Source organism: Populus euphratica, unplaced genomic scaffold (genome assembly GCF_000495115.2).
Source record: "Populus euphratica unplaced genomic scaffold, PopEup_1.0 scaffold22.1, whole genome shotgun sequence".
Taxonomy (NCBI): domain Eukaryota; kingdom Viridiplantae; phylum Streptophyta; class Magnoliopsida; order Malpighiales; family Salicaceae; genus Populus; species Populus euphratica.
In genome coordinates, this window is record NW_011499863.1 from 1,034,296 (window position 1) to 1,050,751 (window position 16,456).

Genomic DNA, 16,456 nt, shown 5'->3' on the forward strand with positions numbered 1-16,456 from the left:
TATTTTTTATTTTTTTATATGTAAAAATCCATCTAATGATAATTTTAACTAAATATATTTTTTTAAAATTATAACTATAAGTATTTTTTTTTAAGTTATAAAGTAAGGAATATTCACTAAATTGAAAAATTCCAAACCATTTTCCCATTATCCCGGGGATATGTTAGAGAAAAAAAAAAAAAACAAGCGCGTAAACAACGTGGGTGCCTCAAACAACAGTTGCCTAACGAACTACCTAACTAACAGTTAGCATTTAGCAAAGACATAAAAGGAAAATAAATGTAGTAATGACAAACAAGCATAACGTCTGCTCATTCTCCATTTTCTCTCCTTTTCCTCTCTTTCTTTTGCCTAAAATATCGCTCCTCCTTGCTCCCTTTCCTCAATAAAACTCCAACCATCACAGCGAAGTTTTCCCTCCATTAACCACTCTTCTGTTCTGTTCTGTTCTTTCTCATGGCTTCTGTAAGATTACTTAATTTTCCCTTTAGTTTTCCTGCTTTGATTTGTCTCTTTTAATTCAGATTCCCGTTTCTTTAATCCCTCATTTTTGTTTTGTTGTTTCGATTCTAAGTAGTGGGGTTTTTGTATGTTGTCTGTGTTCTTGTTTGAACCGCTTTAACATGTGAGAACTAGATGATCAAGATGGTCTTTATGATGTTTTGAGGAGGATGGGATTTTATTTCATCATCTGGATATCATTTAGATATCTTGAATTGAATGGCTTTTGTTGTTGAGAATTTTTATGAATCTTATGTATTATTATTTCAATTTTCTGGGATCTTGTTCCTTCCTGTGTCGAATGCTTGATTATTTTGTTAGACCACAGTTTTGTTGGCTTAACCTTACCTTAAAATATGGCAGTATGGACATTGTGACATTGTTGAAACTTCTTACTGTTTGGTTGTTTTCTGAAAGTAGGCATGGATGAGAGAATGGGGTTTGTCCACTAATTGGATTCTGTCGTGTGCACAGTTTGCCTTCCATTAGTCGTTACATTCGAGGCTGTAATCAATACATAGCTAGCAATTGGATAAGACTCGAACGATCTCTGTAGCCAGTAATTCCCTCGAAATCTACTTGCTTCCGACAATTTTATGTTCGTTTTTCTATAGTTTGCTGCCTTTCGCCATGTATTAAGATATATAATCCAGCGTTAGTATCGTCTCTAAAATGAAACTGAAATTTATTTTTTTCATTAATGTAGCTTCTTGGTAATGATTCAATGTCCAAAATGAGTTGAGTATCTCGTAAAGCATTTAAAGTTTAAGTAGGCAAATGTCCTGAGAAGGTTGGCTAATCTATTACAATCGATGATTTTTCTCTCTTAGCAAGGTCGGCCTCTGCCCAAGTTTGGTGAGTGGGATGTAAACAACCCTGCCTCTGCTGAAGGATTCACAGTCATCTTTAATAAGGCTAGAGACGAGAAGAAGACCAAAAATAGTCCAGAAAAAGTCGTATCGCCACGAAGAACTGAACCTGGGTACAACAAAAATGACAAAAATGAGAATTATAAGCATCCCCCAAAGGTACATGTTTGAAACGAGAAATATCCGAGTCCTTTTTCCCTTTCATTTGTGTATTTTCCGATTCAAGATTTCTTATAGCTCAATTATTTTTTTCATGCAGAGGAGGTGGCTGTGCTGTAGTTGAACTTATACTGCTGTAAGGGCCTTGATAAAATGACTGGTGAAAGCTACCATATCCGGGGCGGGGATTCTCTGACGAATGCCTGGGCCTTCTGATGGAGCACTGAATGGTATCTGACCATACTTTTCTTTGTTTTTTCCCCCTCCTATACCCTTCACTCTTATTTATTGCCTTGGATTCTTTCTTCTCATTTTATGTTTCTGATGCTTCTCAAATAATGGTACAAGAGTGCCAAAAACAAGTTGAGGATTTTTGTTTTTACGGAAGATGTTATCAGTGTTTCACTTGCTGGCTCTGAGCAAGAACATGGTGCTAATCAATAAGACAGTTTACATTTATTATTATTGTTGTTATTGTTATAATTATTTTCTGCTAGCAATTATTTACTTAATTTGATATATCCAGGGGCAGGCTTGTTTTCAATAAGTTTTGCTTTTCCTTTTCATGTATGGAGAAATTATCGTTTGATACCATGGAAATTAGCCCGATACTTTCGGATAAACAAAAATGTTCAAGGATTTAAGATTTTCAGCTTGGGGTTTCCCATTGAATGTTTACTCTATAGCTGTGTTAAGGATCAACATGGCTTCCTTCGTCCACTCTTCCATTGATTCTAACACAATGTCCACTCTCCTTTTATTACTGAATGCATGCAAATGCTTCTCTCGTTCCGTGAACTCATCAGCTCCTCGCTCTATTGGAAAAAATGAAAAGCTGTCACTCATTCCAAATCTCTTGCTTGAGTTGTGTCCCGCTAATCTGACCTTTTGCACTGCCTAAGCTGAGTCAAATGGGAGGCCAAGACCCAAATCTGTGCGTAACATTGAATCCATATTGATGATTGTTTATAGTCTGACACTGCATTCATCAATTGCCCTATATCCATCAATACAACAGAACAGGCTTCACTCATATGCAACTGTATAGCTCCACCAAACAGCAGCTGATTGCATTCGTGACTTGACTTTCAATTATTTTGTAAATCTAAATTCGAGTAGTAGCCATCCCAGCCTACAGCGAATAATGATCTCACTCTCTCATGCAGAGACATGTGCATAAACCACCCCAGATTTTTGGCAAGCAAGAGCAGATGAGTTAATCCAGGATTTGAAAGACCAAAGATTAAGCCATATTGAAAGAGAAATGCAGGTGTTCAAAATCTCGTCAGTTCTTATGGGAAAAATAGAAGAACTAGTATTTCAATGGCATGCGTTGTTGTAAGAATGTTTTTCAAAGTTGTAAAATGGAAAATGCAGAAGAACTTTACACGTGAAGAGAAGAAAATTTGAAATGGGAGAAGGCCATGACTTAAAAAGTATTGGAAATAGTGCCATTTTATCCGTTGTTTGCCTTTCATCTTTCGTTTTTCGACTACTGTTTTTGGTTGCTTGTTGGATATCTACTCTCCAATTTGGTTTCCAAATTTGGTGTTTCTTATTAATGTGTTCATTTAAAAAAAAAAACTTATTCACTCCAAACTGTGATCCGTATAATAACGTTGTTAGTTGCTATCATTAATTATAGTGTGAAATCAAGATAGTTCAGTAATCTTATACTTTACACACACACATATAGTGGAGGCTAATGAACTAATGTTTTCTTGTCACTTCATCTCAAAGACCTTTTTCATTTTCTTCTTCCTCCTCCTTCCTTTTGCTTTTTCATCTTCCTTTATCCATCTCTAAATAATCCTACAAAAAACAGCACGTATTAGAGCACAACAACCAAATCTAGACAGCAAGTTCAAGAATTAATGTTGTTTCGAAAGGGAGTCAATTGTTTTGCTGACATTAATAATGACATCGTGTTGATGTTTGGACAGCATCACCACAGTGTCTAGATTATACTTTCAGAAATGCATTGATCCATGATAAAAACCCTAATGTCTTGCTAACAATTGTTGTTGTTTGAGCTGTCAACTTTGTAGGGATAAAATGTTAGGTTTTAACTCCGTAAATCCTTGAATCTTGTGAACCAAATGCTCGCTTGTTGAAATGAATGAGAATGACTATATGTAATTAAGCTAGCAATGTGATTATTAGCTAGTGAGTAGTTCGGTTCTTGAGGTGGTCAAATAAATAATTCATCGTGGGTTGTAAAGATGACAAAAAAGAGTATAATTCATTGTGGGTTGTGAAGATGACAAAAAAGAGTTCTGCAAATAAAAATCTTTCGTAGCTTCAAGAAAGCTTTGTCCAACATTATTTACACAATGTACTAAAAAATATACTTATCTTGTGATGCTTGTAAACTTGTTAAGCATGCATGTGCTACTTATTCCTCAACTAAGTAGTAGAACTTTATGGTGATTTATTCATATGTTTGGGTCCTAGTAAACTTATTTTTTTATTAATTATTATAGTTGTACTATTTGGGTTAATTAGATGTATAATATAAGTGAAGTGTTTCTTTTTTTTTTCTTTTTGCTTTAAGAGGTTTCATAACATGTCTCTGTATAATTTATGCTAAAGTTAGATCTTCAGAAGTGATAATAGGATAAAATACATAGATGGAGTTTTTCAAAGCTATATGTTAGAAAATAAAATTATGTATTAGTCTAATTATGTGGTACATATATCAAATCAAATTGGTGTGGTAGAGAAAGAGAATAAACACTTACTAGTTATGTTTATCATGAATTTTCTTAAAAAACTATCAAAGAGATGCAGTTCTTATAATAGCATATCTAATTAATAGGATACCACTGAAAGATATTGCTTTTAGAGCACTACTAAAATTTTTATAAGAAACATGTTTCTATATATATTGTGCTACCAAAAATCTTTGGATATGTTTGTTTTATTCTAGGATACCACTGAAAGATATTACTTTTAAAGCACTACTAAAAATTTTATAAGAAATATGTTTCTATATATATTGTGCTATCAAAAATCTTTGGATATGTTTGTTTTATTCAGGATCATCAAGAAGCTTTTGAAAAGTTGGATTAGTGAGCATTGAAATATATTTTCGTCAGATATTTTGCTACTCAGAAAAGGTATTAATTTTATCATATTCTAGGTAGGAAAGTATTTGTTAGCATGAATATAACTTTTATTGAAGATGAGTTATATTTTGTCAACGTACATCTCAAGAGGGAGATTAATAAAAGTGAGAATATTTTATTAATATCTTATTTTTCTCTATTAAATCCTAAATTGGTGGGAGCAAACCAAGGGGAGAGAAAAACGATGAAGATTCAATAAAAATTGAGGAATGTGGAGTGATGACAAACCACAAGGAGAGAGAGAAATAGTTCATAAAGATTATGAGAAAATCAAATAAGGATTAGAGGAGAAGGTTTGGCAAGTTTACACAAGCAAGGAAAAAAAAAAGAGTCAATGAATCTATTTTTCCAAGTCAAGAATCATCTTCAAATTCAATCTTATAACGTACTTCTAACAATAGGTTTCCTAATTCATCCACTGAAAATCTTATTTCTTATATAGATGATTTTCTATGATTTTAAAAAAAGAGTTCAACGCTGTACCAAACATTCTTTATTTAATTTTATATCTTATATTCTCTTATCACTTTTATATAAAGCTTTTATATCCCCTTTATATTTATTTTTTTATGTATTTCTAAAAATTGGATAAAAGTTGTTGAAAATACGATGTGAAAACAAGCTATGGTAGATTAAATAAGATCTTTATTTAAAAAATGACACATGAAAGCTCAGTACTTTCCTACTAAAAAAAGAGTGGTAAATTTCAAATGGGTTTTCTCCCTTAAACAAAAGCCAAATGAGAGGTATTGTTAGGTATAAGGCAAGGCTAGTTTCTAAGGGATATATCTAGTTTTATGGAATTGATTATCAAAAAATATTTGCTCCTGATGCAAAAATGAACTCAATCAAGGTATTGTTATATATTGTAGCAAATCTAGGATGAGATGTACAATAACTAGATATGAAAAATATTTTCCTAGATAGAACTTAGAGGAAGAAGTGTACATGGAAATTATTTCAAGTTTATCTTGTTAAAAAATAAAAGATGTGTGGAAGTTGAAGAAAACTTTATATCGCCTTAAGTAATCTTTTTGTGTATGGTATGATAGATTTAGTAAGGTAGTTGTTAGATTTTGGTACAAACAAAGCAATGAAGACTACACTATATTCATGAAACATTATCAAGATAAGATCATAATTCTCATTGTATATGTTGATGATATTATAGTGACAAGAAATAATAACAAAAAGGTTTATATGTTAAAGAAGTATCTAGCTAAAGAATATAAAATCAAAAACCTTGGAAGGTTGTGTTTCTTTCTAGGAATTGAAGTTGCATGGTCAAGTTAAGGTATTTTCATTTCACAGAAGAAGTATATTATTGATTTTTTAACTTAAACAACGATGTTAGGTTGTAGACCAAATGATTCCCCTATATAAATGAATCATCACCTTGTCGATTATGAGTTGAAGTAGTTGAAAAACAGAGATACTAAAAATTGGTTGGTAAGTTGATATATCTATCATATACCTAACTTGATGTAGTTTATTTAGCTAATGTTATTAGTTAATTTATACATGATCTGATGTAGCTTATTCAGCTAGTGTTATTAATCAATTTATACATGATCCTCGTACATCCCACCTTGATACTATTTATTGCATTCTTAGATATCTAAAGTTTGTTCATTGCAAAGGATTGTTTTTCTCGATAATGAACACTTGAAGGTAGAAGTCTTTACCTATGATAATTAGGTTGGATCTCTAGGTCATAAGAGATTCACATTTGAAAATTATGTTTTTATTGGTGGTAATATGATGTTATGAAGAGTAAAAAATAATATATAATAACCTTATTTAGTAATGGCACATGAAGTATATGAATTTTTAAGGCTTAAAAATCTTATGCAATAGCTGAAAATAACTATTAGTGGTCCTATATTGTTGTTATGTGATAACAAAGCAGCTATTAATATTGCTCATAATTTTTTTTAACATGATGAAATAAAATATATTGAGGTTGATGGGTGCTTTATTAAAAAATAAAATTAAATAAAAATACTATTTGTAGTTTATATATAAAAATTGATGAAAATTTAGTTAATTTGCTTATTATGATAGATACGAGAGATATCCATGAGAGTGAGTGTTGTTAGAAACTATCATTAATTGTAGTGTGGAGTCAACAATAATAAAGTAATCTTTTTTTTTTCTTATATATACATATAGTGTAGGCTAATGCTAAAAATTAAAAATGTACTATACTGTCATTTCGTCTCTCGACCTCCCTGTTTTTTCCCTTTTTTCTTTTTCCTTTTATTTTTTTCACCTTCCTTCGTCAATCTCTAAATATTCTTAGAAAAAAAAAACTAATAACCACACTTAACTTGTATTCAGAGTTTGGAACTCCTCTCAGGTCTTGGAATGCAAGCATGTTGTAGAAATAGTCGTCATCAGAAAGGGTTGATTAGAATCTCTCAACATATTTTCTTTGCATTTGTGCATAGAATGTAAATTCATTTGATGAAATCCCATATCCTAGAACACTAGGTAGAAGTCAGACATGCAAGAAAGTTGAATAAATTCATAAACCGATGATATAATCATTATTCAACAATCAAGATGGCTCTCGGGGCAAGTTTTATAATCATTAAAATCCACCTTGAGATCAATGTTTTACCTATGAAAATACACTGATATCGCACAAAATAGTGTGGTAAACCATTGGACTTCAATTTCAAGTTACTCACCATCATCACTTCGATGGTTTGTTCTAACAACAATATCATTCATAAAAGGGACATCCAGTTGCATTTGAGAGTCGAAAACTCCACAAGGCAGAACAACGGTATTGGACACACGAGAAGAAAATGACGACAGTGGTTCACTGTCTCGGTTTGTGGCGGATGTACCTGTTAGGGCCAGGATTTATTGTGAAAATGGATAATGTGGCGAACAATTTCTTTCGAACATAGAAGAAGTTGTCGCAACGATAAGATCTATGGCAAGAGTTCTTGGCCGAGTATGATTTTGCATGGGAGCACAGCCAGGGCGACACAATCAAGTTGAGGATGCACTTAGCAGGTGTGGGGTGCCTGCTACTGTTTTTTCTCTCGTGCAGGTGAAGTAGTTGCAATAAGAGAGATATTACAAAATTGTGCAAAACACATTTCAAATTAAAAGAATAATCAATTTAGCTCGTGGAGGTAGTTTCTTTTCAAGCATCTTGGCTCTACCCCTCGCAATTTCTTTCTGTTTTCTTTCACTGTGTTCTATTGGAGTTCCCAAAAATGGTACTGGATACCAAGGATTAATTGTGATTTTCTCGAGCATAGTGGCATTCTCAAGTAAACATTCTGCGAGTTCAGTATCTTATGCGTGGCCAACATATCCATTAATTTCTACATTTTTGAGATGCTGGTGGGGACTCTTAGCACCCTTTCGAGTTCTCCTTTTTACTCCAGATTTGACCACTGTTAACTGAAAGACAATAAGAAAATAACTCTGTGATGCATATAATTAATTAATAACAACACTTGTATAAAATATACAACACAACTTTAAAAGATCATGATTGATTGAACTCCAGATTTCATGAAACAATTGCACAAGGAGACTTATCCTTGTATTAATTTCTTGTCACAATTTAAGAAGAGATCTCACCTGCAACACAAATTCGTGCAAATGAGGAGCTGCTTTAATCAACAATGTGAATTTTAGAAGACTAGTATGGTCTTCTTGATCAACAGTAAGCACTGGTCGCTCGAGCATTATTAGCTCAGGAACTTCATGGAGTCTCTCTTTTTCCTCTAAAAAAACCATAGTTGAATATATAGAGACAAAAGAATGAAAACATTGTAAATACAAATTACGTAGAAGAGGTAGACACGAAGTGTGAAAACCTCCAAGTGAGGAAAATAGCTTGAAAGCTGAGAAGAAGCATAAGTTAAAGAGAATCGTGATGATCAGTGCCGAAGTCAACCTCAGTAAGCGACGGAACATTTTTGTAAGTGACACAAGGTTGCTAGCCGAAATCTCGAAACCTGACAAGTCGAAGCAAAGAGTGATCTTCAAGTGCTTCAGTATGAGTGACGATGGACCAACAACACTTTGGTTTGTTAGAAAATCTGAGGCTACTACAGACAAACTTTCAAGTGGGAATGCCAGCAGAAAGTGTTCAACAACTTCCCCGCCTACTCGGACACAGAGCAGGAAGGGACTTGAAATTGGAATTTCTACTTTTCCCGAAAATGGAAATGTATAGACATCAGAACAAATACAGTTTCCAGTTAAATGTCGTTTCAAATCCAACTCAAACCTTTCAACTTCCTTTGCCAACATCATCTCGATTTGAAACTCTGAACAGTTCAGCAAAGAAAATCGAATTCTAAATTCAATTATGGTCGAACCACGATGCAAAGCTAAAACTTGATTCACCCAGCTAATAAATTTAGACTTCTCGGGTTCGTACGACTTAATTTTCCGTGCAACGTCATCTATCATCTTTGATCCATCAAAGCTCGGAGTGCTTATATATTTCCATAAATCTTTCCACGTTCTCCGAAAGAAAACTCTCTGGAACCCAGAGAGTCTATTTTGGGAGCAATTACCTCAGTTAAAGAATAAATTATCCTTTGACTCCCTTGTCTCTGTTGCTGTTGATACCAATGACTGGTCCCTGTTGCTTGGAATTGGAATTCAATACAAAACCACAATACCGAGGAAACATTGGTTCTTGACTCTTTAGTTTACGAATTTTGGAGTCCGTATATCCTAGGAGTGGTTGGTTTACTAATTACTCCTTGGTCGGTTGTTTTAATTTAAAGAAGAAACTTGGCAAAGGTAATTATAAAAAATAAAATAAAATAATATTTAAATTACCGAAGAATTCTTTTTCTTTTTCATAAATTTGAGCACTTCTCTACTAACTTTTCATAGTCTGATTTTATCAGCTAAGCAACTCTAATCCAAAGTAAACAAAAGTGAAGCTACAGGAAAAGCAACCAGGCCGACCCAGAAACGTGAGGACAATTATAATTCCGAGTGTTGGAATGAATAAAGATGGTTATAGGCGTGAAAAAGAGATGATTTACATATCCCGGTTTCACTTTTGCTTGTGGTGACGCAAAAAAGATAAATGTATAATGCCACTGTATGAAAAGGTTGTGGCATCTCAAGGAGTAAAGTACAAAAAAAAAAAAAGGTTAAATAACACATCCATGTTTTGATGATGAAGTTTAAAAGTCTTAGGTTTTGTTGATCCTAGAACACTACAAAGCTTAATGCAAAATTTTTACACAGGCTGCTCAACCGAAATATCACTGCTTGATGCAAAATTTTTGCACAGGCTACTCAACCGAAATATCACTTCCATTTCCGCTTTCAGCCATTCTAGCCTCTTCCTGGGTCACAGAGTTGCCAAAGGCAGTGTGCTGATCATCACCAGATCCTGATGAAGGCGGTTGTATTGAATGATCAAATTTACAGGCAGGCCCAAACTTACAGATACCATAGCGGCTGTAGTAAGAGCAGATGATTTGATCCTGGATTTGATAGGCAAAAATAGAGCTGTAAGAGACATGCCAAAGTTTAAAATCTCATCAGTTCTTATAGCAAAATTAAGAAAATTAGTAATTTCAAATTTCAATGGCATTTGCTAATGTCAGACTATATAGTTTAGTGGACTGGTTCGGAAGCATGTGTAATGTTTTTCTTGGAGGCTTATTCAGGAATGATTTGACTTGCTTGGAAGTATCTTCATGCATCAGCTCTACTTATTTAACCAAAATCCATATTGAATCGATGATAACTCAAAACTTAAAAAAGCTAAATCTCTTACCAGCCAAAAGAAAATTTCTTAGTGATATTTAAAGTAGCAGATGGAAAGAACAGAAAAACACCAGCAGGCGAAGACAAGAAATGGGAAGGACAACAAAATATAAAAATTCACTTCCTAAGTTTATTAATCATTCATAAGTAAGGTTTAGTCTAGAAATAGGAATCAACTTACAGGTCTCAGTGGCAGGCCCTTGTCACTAAGAGTTAATGAGGGTGACTTTGGTATCCGATTCTTTGGATGGTGATATTTGCAGTTAGATTTGAACTTACAGTCCCCGAATTTCATGAAGTAACTGCACAGTTGTTGGCCAGGTCGTTCTGGGAATTCATCTACTGTTTGCTGTTGCTGAGGTGCATATACATTACTTTCAGTTGCTGGGTTGCTCATGGCATAAGATGGAGGTGGATGCATTCTTTCAGGAGGGTATAGAGTACCCTGGACAAGTCAGAAAAGTGCGTCAAATCTTATCTTTGATAAACCATTAAAAGTGCATAAACTTCAATAATCAGTTGTTCAAACCACATTTTAACTTAATTTAACAAGCACACCTCCACCCCTACGAAAAACATAAATTCCATTAAGACATGTCAAGACAAGTATGCATGATAATCATCAATTCAACCATAAATATACTAGGATAAAAAGAAAAAGGTTAAAAGAAAATGGAAAAATTAATCCTCACTGATCTGAAATTTGTGAGGCAAGAGATGTGCAAAGAAGTTTTCAACTTTCAATATAAGAACAAGAGATAATTATTTGGCAGTAACTCTGTTACAATGTTCCCAGTGCTCCACCAACTCTAAACATACTTGAAAACCAGAAGATAATGGATGTGACTGAATCTAACAAATACACTCCATAGGTAGGCTGTGCAGAGCATTTCAAGGACAGGTGTCAGCAAAAGTAATTCATACATATGTCATGACAAATGCAATAAACAGCAAGTGTACATGCATATGACATAATTGCCAATATCATTGTATTTTCTAAATCAAATGACCCATGGCAGAGTATATTAAAATGACAGATGGATTAGGTCATGTAAAGAATACTTTGAGTTAGAGATGAGTAGACCTTTCACATAATTCTTCATTTTGGGATTCTTGTACAGTTGCATCTTCTATTACTTACGTTCACCACTCAGTGTCAGCCCCTTCAGGTCTAAAGGTCAATTGCAGGGATTAAATTAAAGAAAAACATGTATTTTGTGGACCATCTAAAAGTAAAAACACTTGGAAAACCATCTAAAATTATATCTTAAAAGACAATAAGAGAAAAGTAATTCAAAAGGCACCATGAGCCAAAAAAAAAAAAAAAGGACCATTGCCAGTTCAGATTGCACCCACCAAGGAATTAGTAAACTCACAAAGTATTACTAAGTTACCTCGTTAAAAGGGATAAAAGTTAGACAGCAAAGCACTAATGTAAATACCTGATATCCATTCCACTCTGAACTTTGAGAAGGAAGTCGAGTTGGTGAAAACACATATGGCACAAAGGGTGTAGGATCATTTAATGCCCTAGGTGAAGACCAAGAACCTACACTTGATGGTGATGGAGCTGGCAGAGAAGCAGTTCCCCCATTAACAAATGCTGAAGTCAGGTCACTTCCTCCCGCAGCCATAGGATCTGGATGATTATACTTGCAGGTAGCCCCATACTTGCAGGAGCCATTACGCATGTAAAACTCGCACTGTTTCTCTCCCTGTGATTGATAATGACTGTCAAAATTTTCCAGCAAAGCCACTTAACTATAACGAACTTAAGCAATGGTTGGCAAACATGTATTAATAGATCTAAAGTATGCATCAAAGAGATACCGGACGGATTGGCAGGCCCAGAAAGTTCAGCTCTAAAATTGATGGCATTGGTGTCTTCAGCGGGGACACTGAAGAAGTTTTTTCTCTCGTGTGGTTGAACCTACAAGCTTCTCCATACTTACAGCCTCCTGTCCTCAGGTAGTACTGCAACAAGCTCAAGAAATAATTGTAATACAGAAACAAAATGTCATTCTTTAGCCAAACATATTGCATAGAACTCAACAAAGAAATATTGCCAACATCAACTAAAACCAACTTACTCGTACATGAAAATAAAAAAAATAAAGTGCACCTGAAAACAACTTGACTAACCAACTATCAAATGAGTTCTCATTCAACTTTCCCTTCTTCTTTATAGTTCCAGTTTCCCCAAATGAGTTCTCATTCAATTTTCCCTTCTTCTTTATAGTTCCAGTTTCCAAATAATATTTGACCAGAATTAACAGATACCTACTTTGTAATGAGTGCAAGCAAACAACATATAGATATTTTCTATAACAAAAATCATTCAAAAGAGAAAAATGTAGATGAGCAAGTAAAACAATAAGATATATGACCCTGCAGGAAAAGAAAAAAAACAGGAAGAAGATATTCAATCCAAAAGTATAGGCAATCTTCACTGGTAAAATCCTACAAATCTGCAATCCAGAAAGAAGTAAGAAACATCATCCTATTCCAAATGTCTAAAAATTAAGCCATTGTCAAATTAAAGGAAATTATAATAAGACTATATGCAAACCCAAGACTGCGATTTAGCATATCTTGCCAACATAATAGTCAGACCAAACATAATAGTTAGTAAAAAAAGTTACAAGAGCCTGGGGGGTCCTAGGCTGCACTAGAGCAACTCCAACCCAGGTGCTAAATAGACAGCCAAAAATAAAAAAGCAATATTTTTGCTTTTCTTTGCTTGTTTTTCATGCTCCAAGGGGAAAGCTAAACAAAATGCAATTTTAGCATTTCTCTTACAAAAATGTTATTCCAACACATCTTGCAAAGATGCTAAAACACATTCATTGTAATAGTGTTTTTTTTCCAATAGTTTTTTTCCTTCGATTTTTTTTTTGAATCTATGACTTTTCCGGTTTGCTTTCAATGAGATTATCCTAATCTCATGACCCATGTCATGGGTTTGGCGATTTCACCCATGCTGACTATTGTTTTTTTTTTTTGTTCTATTTTTTAATTTCATCATTTAATATTGGGTTGATTGAGAATCGTTCCGGTTGTTTTTAGACCCTCCAAATCAACTAGATCATATCAGGTTATTAAAATAGTTGTGTGTCAAATTTATTAAAATACAATTAGCTCTTCTAAACTGCTTTTTACCATTGGAGTGTATGTGAGCAAAAAAGCCATATTACCAATTTGGCTCTTCTAAATAGCATCTCCCCTTGGAGATGCTTTTAGAAGAGTCACAGAATTGCTTTCCCATGGCAAACATGGCATGCAAAATGAACAGAACAAAAAAAAATAAAGAGTAAACATAACCTCAAATTGTTAGCAATATAGAAGAATAATAACCTTGCATTCAGTCTGGCCAGGCTTCTCTGTTGCTTCTTCCCTTTCCTTCACCTTCTCCTTGACAGCCTTGTAACAAACCAAATTTCAATAGATAAAAAATGATAATTAGTTAACAATATTCAATCACATAAATCCAACCATAAGATATTAAAACAGTAAAATACCCACAATTTCCAGAAGCTAACTTAAGCAACAGGAAGAAAAAAAATCAAGTTTCTAGATTCATTAAGCCACAAACTTTCACATGACAAGAAAATCAAATCACAGAATCACTTTCAATAATCATTTTTCATGTACACAAATTAATGCAATTTACAAAAACATCACAACCACCCACATTTACCATTTTCAACAAACACCAAAAGTCCTTTTTATCCCTAAATTCATCAAATCCCTTATTCGCAGCAACAAGAAAACCAACCAATCAAAACACTCGCACCCACCAACATCAACACCATCAACACACAAAACATAAGCAAAGACCTCCCCTTCAGCCAAAGATACTCCTTTTAGACCAACAACACTAAACCCACAATATGAATAAAAATACAGATGCAAATGACAACAAAATTCCACACACAATTACACACCAAACTCAGCGTAACCACAGACGTCTTTAGAAACACTACATTTACACCAACAACACAAAACCCACAAAATACAAACACATAAAATCACAAACCCAGATATTAACACAAGGAAAAAAAAAACTATAAGATTTTGTACCTGATTTTTCCTTCTAACAGGATGATTAAACTTGCAATTAACTCCAAATTTGCAAGTCCCAGTCTTCATATAAAAGGCACAATCCTCTGCTTCAGGTCTCACCGGATACTGATGATACCTTCTATTGTTATTAGCATTTTCATCACTTCTTTCATTCTTCTTCTCTAAATCATCACCTTCCTTCTCAATGCTCTCGTTGTCAATCTCATAAAAAATTTCACTCTTTTCATCTCCCTCTTCACTCTCCAATTCCTCCTCCTCCTCTTCATGAAAATCATTCAATTCTTTAAACTCCTCTCTCAAGTCGAGCTGGTTCTGTAGCTCTTGATGAAGATAGTTATCGTCATCCTGGGCCGTTTGATCAGGTTCGGATGACGGAGAGGTACCTGGATGAGAAGGAGGAAGTGAAGAAGAAGGTTGAAGCCCTAATTGAGGGATTTCGGTTTGAATTTGGATTGGTAATTCAATTTGTTTTTCCATTTTGCCTCCACATTTCAATTTTTTGAAACCCTAATTTGGTGAAGAGGAAAATCGAGTAGGAGAGAGGACAAAAAGTTAGAAGTAAAAGTGATGTTGCTTTTAATGCGCTGCTGCCACCTATGTATTTCCACGAATTAAAAATAATGTTAAAAATTAATTGAAACTGTCCTACGATTTGTATGTGATGTTAATATTAATTTGCTGTTCAAAGGTCCTGAATTATTATATTTATATCCTAGATAAAAGATTTAGATATTTAGATCTGAATTGTGATATGTTGTAACCCACGCAATTTTAAAAAAAAATTGTTAAATGATGCAAGTATTTTTATGAAAATAAAAAAAATTAAAACTTGAATTATTGACTTGATTTAATTTAATAAACTTAATTAATTTAATAATATAAAAAAATATAACAATAAAAATAAAATAAAAAAATAACAATGAAAACAAGGTAAAAAAACTTGGATGGAGTCCACTATATCAAATATATGGCTTGATTGTAACATTAAGAAACACATCAAAATCAAATTGAATAAAATGATGAAATTTAATTATCTAATATAAAAAAGTGGAACTAAAAAAAATTATTTTTTTATAAAAAACAAATAAAAAAATCAATCAAACTAAGTAAAAAAACCTAAATTATAGATATAAGATTGTAATAACTCTACAATCTTTAAAAAAATAAAAAAATATGAAAATTAAATGATAAAAAATAAATAATAAGAACATAATAATTTCACAGAAGTCAAATGAAAAAAAATAAAACTTAATTTTTAACAAATAAATTATTAAAAATTAAAATTAAAAAAGTAATATAATTTTAAAAAATAAAAAAAAACTTAATTCAAATGCATTCAGGTCAGCAAATAAAATGTGTAACATGATAGCAAGATAAACTTATCAAAAGCAAGTAAAATAAAATTTTGAAATTTAATTATTAAAAAATTTAATGTTTAAAAGCAATAGGTGAATTTTTTTTCAAATAAATGCTAATAATTTTTTTAATTTTTCTCTTTACAATATTATCTTATTCTCATTTAATTTAAATTATTTTACTTTTTAAAAAATATTATCATCATCTATATTTTTATTTTATTTTATTTTTTTTTTTTTTTTGGGGGGGGGCGGGGATATTGATCTACCGTAATGCAGACCCACCTACCCACCTTTGTGGTGCAAAGCTAAATTGTGTGAAGCTAATGCATTTTTAGCAAATATACAGGGAAAAACCAATTCGGCATCGTTGTTACCATATATATTTTTTATTATTATTACTGCTTGCCTGAACTCGAATATGGGGTCTCTTGGGATCAAATTTGAAGTTTTATGCCTAAGAGAGCCCTGCCATAACTGGTCCAGCTGTACAAGGCAAACATTACTTCTAACGAAACCATTGTGTAAATTTGTTTTTTGTTCAACATGGTTCTACCAGATTTTGGTCCTTGCATAGCTGATTCTTAGT

General features: G+C 33.1%; 1 protein-coding gene and 1 long non-coding RNA gene across 3 annotated transcripts; one reads left to right on the plus strand and one right to left on the minus strand.

Moving 5' to 3' along the window:
- Nucleotides 1-263: 263 nt before the first annotated feature.
- LOC105125384 (uncharacterized) lies at nucleotides 264-1,997 on the plus strand. Its single transcript, XR_842231.1, has 4 exons — nucleotides 264-465; nucleotides 976-1,060; nucleotides 1,332-1,529; nucleotides 1,630-1,997. It is a non-coding gene; the product is annotated as an uncharacterized LOC105125384 (long non-coding RNA).
- Nucleotides 1,998-9,719: 7,722 nt separating this feature from the next.
- LOC105125385 (Zinc finger C-x8-C-x5-C-x3-H type family protein) lies at nucleotides 9,720-15,097 on the minus strand. Of its 2 annotated transcripts, none has more exons than XM_011025796.1 (6): nucleotides 14,510-15,096; nucleotides 13,784-13,849; nucleotides 12,260-12,403; nucleotides 11,872-12,144; nucleotides 10,611-10,874; nucleotides 9,720-10,143 (listed from the first exon to the last, which is right to left on the minus strand). In XM_011025796.1, the coding sequence occupies exons 1-6, from the start codon at nucleotides 14,987-14,989 to the stop codon at nucleotides 9,949-9,951; spliced, it is 1,422 nt and encodes a 473-aa protein (XP_011024098.1). In that variant the 5' UTR covers nucleotides 14,990-15,096; the 3' UTR covers nucleotides 9,720-9,948. The 2 variants fall into 2 exon arrangements, with proteins under 2 accessions (XP_011024098.1, XP_011024099.1); XM_011025797.1 differs by having other exon boundaries at nucleotides 9,721-10,168; nucleotides 14,510-15,097.
- Nucleotides 15,098-16,456: the final 1,359 nt, after the last annotated feature.

Excerpts from the sequence above, each read along its gene's own strand:
- LOC105125385 (XM_011025796.1), bottom strand. The coding sequence starts at position 14,989 with ATGGAAAAACAAATTGAATTACCAATCCAAATTCAAACCGAAATCCCT. Across the intron at positions 13,850-14,509 it reads CTGTTAGAAGGAAAAATCAG|GCTGTCAAGGAGAAGGTGAA; the intron begins GTACAAAATCTT and ends GTTTGTTACAAG. Across the intron at positions 12,404-13,783 it reads CTGGCCAGACTGAATGCAAG|TACTACCTGAGGACAGGAGG; the intron begins GTTATTATTCTT and ends AGCTTGTTGCAG.